General features: G+C 41.0%; 1 protein-coding gene across 2 annotated transcripts; it reads right to left on the bottom strand.

Annotated features, from left to right (window-relative positions):
* Nucleotides 1-3,436: 3,436 nt before the first annotated feature.
* Nucleotides 3,437-5,077, bottom strand: LOC116994093 (LYR motif-containing protein 2-like). 2 transcript variants are annotated; one of them, XM_033055529.1, is made up of 3 exons: nucleotides 5,004-5,077; nucleotides 4,755-4,895; nucleotides 3,437-3,840 (listed from the first exon to the last, which is right to left on the bottom strand). In XM_033055529.1, the coding sequence occupies exons 1-3, from the start codon at nucleotides 5,046-5,048 to the stop codon at nucleotides 3,760-3,762; spliced, it is 267 nt and encodes an 88-aa protein (XP_032911420.1). In that variant the 5' UTR covers nucleotides 5,049-5,077; the 3' UTR covers nucleotides 3,437-3,759. The 2 variants fall into 2 exon arrangements, with proteins under 2 accessions (XP_032911420.1, XP_032911419.1); XM_033055528.1 differs by lacking the exon at nucleotides 5,004-5,077 and having other exon boundaries at nucleotides 4,755-4,976.

The following is a 5,077-nucleotide window of genomic DNA, read 5'->3' as shown; positions in this document are numbered from 1 at the left end:
ATAGATGTATGTAGTGCCTGTTACATCCAAACACAACACTCTATTTCAGGAGTTGAAATAACTGTGGAAACTCCATAACTGAGGAGAGTTCATATGCAAACTATATTGATAACAAAGAGATGCTGCAGATCAGATCCTTTCTTTGTTATTTCCAAGAGTCTTTCAATATTGCACTCTCAGTTTCCAGATGCTGCTTGAAACCAAACTGCATTAGTAACCAAAACTGCTTTCTGAAAAGGGAATTCCCCTAATTCCACACAGGACACAGAGTAGAGGGTTCTACTGTATACCACATGTAAACATGTTGTGATACCAGTACTGAAATAAATCCAGGATGTTTGAAAGCTTTTGACAGAATTACTTAGTAATGAAGGGCTATTGATCCTATTTTAGATACTCCCAGGGCCTCTCTTTAGTCAGTGGAGAGGAACAAAAGAACCCACTCCAGTTAAAAGCCCAGGCAGATGACAGATGCAGGCTTCCAGCTAGGAGAGGGCAAGGCACCCATGGAGGGTGATGCTAAGGTGACTCATCCCATCAGGTACAGAGGCTTCAGCTACCACTTTGCTTTTCTCTTGGTTTTCCATTATTAAAACAAATGCTAAATGTGATTTATTTTTTTAATGGTGTGGTTACACTATTTTTGGGGCTGTACTCAATAATCTGACTGAGTACTTCTGTTTAGGGCATGGATGGCAAGTATGTTACTGTAACTGTGGTCTATTTGTTAGGTTGAATGTTTATATAATCTTTTTTCCTTCAAGCAGGAAATAGCTGAATTGTCTACTATTGGAGAAGCTTGAAAAAGTCCTTTAGCTAAGGAAGTGAAAGCTTGCCTCTCTGTATTCAAATGTTTCTTTTTCTGTAGTCAGGACTTTTTCCCAGGCACCTTGTCCAGACTGTCTACCTTTGTTCCTCTGAATGATTCCTCCTCTGTTTTTTCCCCTTCTATCTCTAAAAAGGAGACCAAGCCCTGGTGAATCTACAGGTTTTAGGACAAACAGTCCCACAAAACAGTACTCAACATTTTACAAGTTTAATTGTTGTGTTTTGTTTTAAAATCAGAACTTTCCTTGACCAGTGCTGTCCATACTGACAGACTCCAAAAAATCTCAAGGCATTGTAACTATGGCATCTGCATCCCTTTAGGGTTTCTTCCTTACACATCTGAGAAGGCTCCATTAGATTCTGCTAGAAAAGTAAGCTTATTTACCAGATCATGATAGTTCCAACACAGAATGGTACTGTTATGCCAAGGAGAAAAATACTTTTTTTCTGTACTAAGGAGCTCTAAAATCAATACAAATTACTTTACAGTGTTGAAAAACTCCATTCACTAATGAGTAATTAAGCTTTTGTCTTCTTAGCAGATGTATAAAACAAAAAGAAGTCATATTATATAACAATATTTTTAAAATTCCTATTAATGCACTGTCACGACAAGAGAAGTGTATCTGCAGCTATGGAAATACTAGTTTTCTTGCTCCGACTTCTGTAGTCTAATATAGACACTTTGGTATGTTTACAGTTTTGTTTAAGCTACAGTAGGAATGCAGAAGCATGCTATTGAAGTTTTGTATCACCTGGCTGAAGTTAATGTTTTGCCAAGCAATTAAAGTAAGTGTTGCTCAGAAATGTGCGGTGTAACATTTTCTAGCCACAGAAATCTGACACAGTCCCCTCACTTGACTCAGAAGGGGGAGAAGATCAGACTTCAGCTGCTAAGCTTTTTGTTTGTGGTTATAGAACATGGAAATGGAGTCTGCCATCTGTGCCAAGGGAGGTAACATGGAAATGGAGTCTGCCATCTGTGCCAAGGGAGGTTGCAGAGACTGAGTGCTGTCTGTTGGCGGGTGCAGGTGCCCCTTTCAGAAGTTACAGGCACAGGGCTGAGTTGTGCACAGATCACACACACACTCCTGAGATTGGCCATGCTCAAGGGAGAGGCTGTGGCTTCAGCTCTACTTCCCATACAGACCACACTCATAGGTCCAAGTAATTTAAGTAAATCCAAGTAATTACCAAGTAATCTAAGGCAGTAACCATGCTGCAGGTTGCTGATTTTAGAGGTTCTCTGAAGCCAGTGAGTGTATGGTAAAAGAAAGGGAAGTATTTTCTGCTAATTCCTTTATATACCCTTCTCTTCTTCAAAACTGTGAAGGACTTTATAAAACAGGTGTGATCTACCTACCTTCTATTCAGGTAAATTTACTTACCCTTGCAGGCTGTACTTGGAGTCTTCAAGGCTTCTGGCTGGCAACTTTATCTTGGTAAACCCACAAAGCAGGAGCTGAAGAGCAGCAGCACTCAAGAGGTCAGCACCTGTCCAGGGCCCTACCTGTCAATCCTAGTTCTGGATCACTGCCCACTACCTGGAAACATACAAACTGGGAGTCAAAGGGGTAATGCAGGCTCCACGCCCTGAAAGTTGAGGCAGCAGGATAAAGTCTCCTGATTAAAGAACAGAAATCCAAGCACTGCCTGAAGGGGAAGGGAAGGCTACTGTGGTAACAGCCAACATTGATTAAGGCTGTTCAGTCAAAATACCTTTCTAAGCAGCACTTTCTCTTAACATGAAAAATAAATCCCATACACAAAAATGTTCTGTCACTCTGTTCTACCAGAAAATTTTTAACAAAATGTCGATTTTTAATGAAGCATTTTTAGATACGTATTTTTCAAATTGAAGCTCAGAGGCTTCAGTCTGTACACATCTGAACCAAAGCTCCTGCTTCCAACTGGGGTCGTTCCTCCTGTAGCCTGGAATTCTGTCCTGCTCCTTCCCTGGTGCCAGCGGTGATATTTGCTGCCAGTTTGTGCAGCTCAGCAACTCTGCAGAAAACCACCTTGAAAAGCAGGAGTGTTCCCTAAGGGAACTACAATAGCAGAGTGGAAGAGGGAAGAGTTCCTGCATGGCTTGGAATCACAACCTAAAAGAGTCAGGCATCAATCTACTGCTGCCCATGTAGTTATTTGGAAAAAATCCCCAGCTCATCCAGGCATTTTTAAATTATATGGGGGGAAAGAAGATACACCCACAGCTCAAGGCAAGTGTGAACAGTTACAAGCTAGTAATTAGAAGTGGTGTAACATTTGAATAAACAAACCACAACTTTTGCAGTTAGTATTTTCTATCTGTAACTCTTCTTTATATATTGACTTTTAAACACTAGTTTGAAGGTACCTGGTAATAAACATCTTGGGCTAAAATCTCCCATCTTCCTAAATAAAGACCTCCCCGTTTAACTTTTATTCCTTTACTATTGAAAGTCAACATCTACAAACAAAACGTTTTTTAATATTTATTCTGGGCCAATTTATTTATCCCAAATTCTTTTTCTAACCACAAATTTTGGTGAAAATTCTTGACAGTACATGAGGAGCTGTCATTGTGAATATTACCAATTACAGCTACCACAGTAAGAAGCAGACAAAATAATCTGGCATATGTTTATTTTCCATTGCACTGGCATTAACACAGCTGTTGTAATTTTTGTTGCTTTCTGATTTTCCTGCAGCACATGCTACAATTATCCATGCAGTTCTTTAATGTCCTTTGTGTCCAAGTGATTTCCACTTCTGAGGGTAGCCAAACTGAAAAATGGATGGGGAAGGATAAAAAACAAAACCCTCTCAGTGGTAGATTCCTCCTTCAAACATTACCAGTTGCCAGGAAAGGCTGTCATTATAACCACATTCTGGAAAAAACACTGTGCGTATTTGCAATAGATTAAAATCCAACTGTCAACAAAATGAAGATCAGGATTTTGCCAGTTTAAGTGTTCTCTGAAGTTCCTGAAGTTGCATGTTGCCTTGAGTAATCATCATCCTGATTGCATCCTGTAAAACAGAATGGAATCTAGTGAACTGTACATCCATACACAGCACGGGTTTTTACACAAGCATACAGACTTTTAATGCATTAAATTACATACAATTCTTACTGGCACTGCTGTCATTTACTTTTTGTGTGACATAACACTGCTGTCTCTGAGATGGTTAAAACCAGGTAAATAAATGGATTAATTTTCTCCAGCTCCTTAACAATTGATTGTGGCTTTGCTTTGAAACTCAATTTTTAACAGGATTCAAACTCATAAAAAATGTTTTCTTTATGCCTGTGTGTACTGCTTTTACAAGCCAGTAGTGAGAATGGTACATGAGCATTATGGAGATGGGTTTTACAGAGCAGGTGCGGGTTTCTCTCAACATTATCTAAAGACTGAGACCTTTTCTGCATAATTCAGCCACCAATTCCTTGGCTCTGGCTAGAAAATGGAATGAACTAGGAAGCAGAGGACATGAGACATACAAGAAATGTGAAAGTTTCTGCATTTTGCACTTTCTTCACATCCCAAACCATCCCATTTGATTTCATTCTGCTTGAATATAGGTGAAATTAAAGCTAAAAAAAAACCCAACACGAAAAAACCTATAAAAAGCTTAACCATTACTAAGTTAGTATTAGTTACCATATTATTCAAAAAGGTTTTCCTGATCTGTGATTTTCAGTAAGCAGAGTATTTGTTTTTTAATTCCACATTATTCTCTGGAAATTTGAGAAACATTACTACAGCTAAGAGAGGGGATAATATTTAGAGATGCTGGATTATTTCTTCGCATGAGGAAATAGTAACAGGAGACTTCTCACCAGTCTGGAAGCGACACCTACAAAACAAACCCCTAAGACACAGGACAGCGCAGTGACCATTCCCGAGGGTAAGCCATCAGAGTTGCGGATTCCCGATCCTCACCTCTTCTGTAGCATCCTTATTTCTCTTGAACTCCTCCCTGGCCCAGTCCTTTAAGTAGCGGCGATCCTGCTCAGCAGGGACCTCGCGGATAGCCCGCAGGATCTTGCGGTACAGCTGAAGGACCTGCTGCCGCCTCAGGAACTGGCAAGGAGAGAGGGAGGTCTGCCCGCTGCCCCAGAACAGTGCTGCGAGCTGCGCAGCACACATTTAAACAACCGCCGAGCTCCGAGCCCCCCAGCCCGCCCGTACCTGCTTGAGGGTGAGCGCGCCCGGCGGGAGGCGCCCGGCGGCCATGGCGGCTCCGCCCTTCCCCTTCCCCTGCC

This window comes from Catharus ustulatus, chromosome 3 (assembly GCF_009819885.2).
Source record: "Catharus ustulatus isolate bCatUst1 chromosome 3, bCatUst1.pri.v2, whole genome shotgun sequence".
NCBI lineage: Eukaryota > Metazoa > Chordata > Aves > Passeriformes > Turdidae > Catharus > Catharus ustulatus.
The sequence above is the reverse complement of the archived record's forward strand: the minus strand, read 5'-3'. Positions and strand labels throughout refer to the sequence as shown.

What these genes read in the sequence shown, in the direction of transcription:
- LOC116994093 (XM_033055528.1), bottom strand. Translation starts at nt 4,961, where the DNA reads ATGTGTGCTGCGCAGCTCGCAGCACTGTTCTGGGGCAGCGGGCAGACC. An exon ending in ATAAGGATGCTACAGAAGAG is followed by an intron (nt 3,841 to 4,754) that starts GTGAGGATCGGG and finishes TCTGTTTTACAG; the next exon opens with GATGCAATCAGGATGATGAT.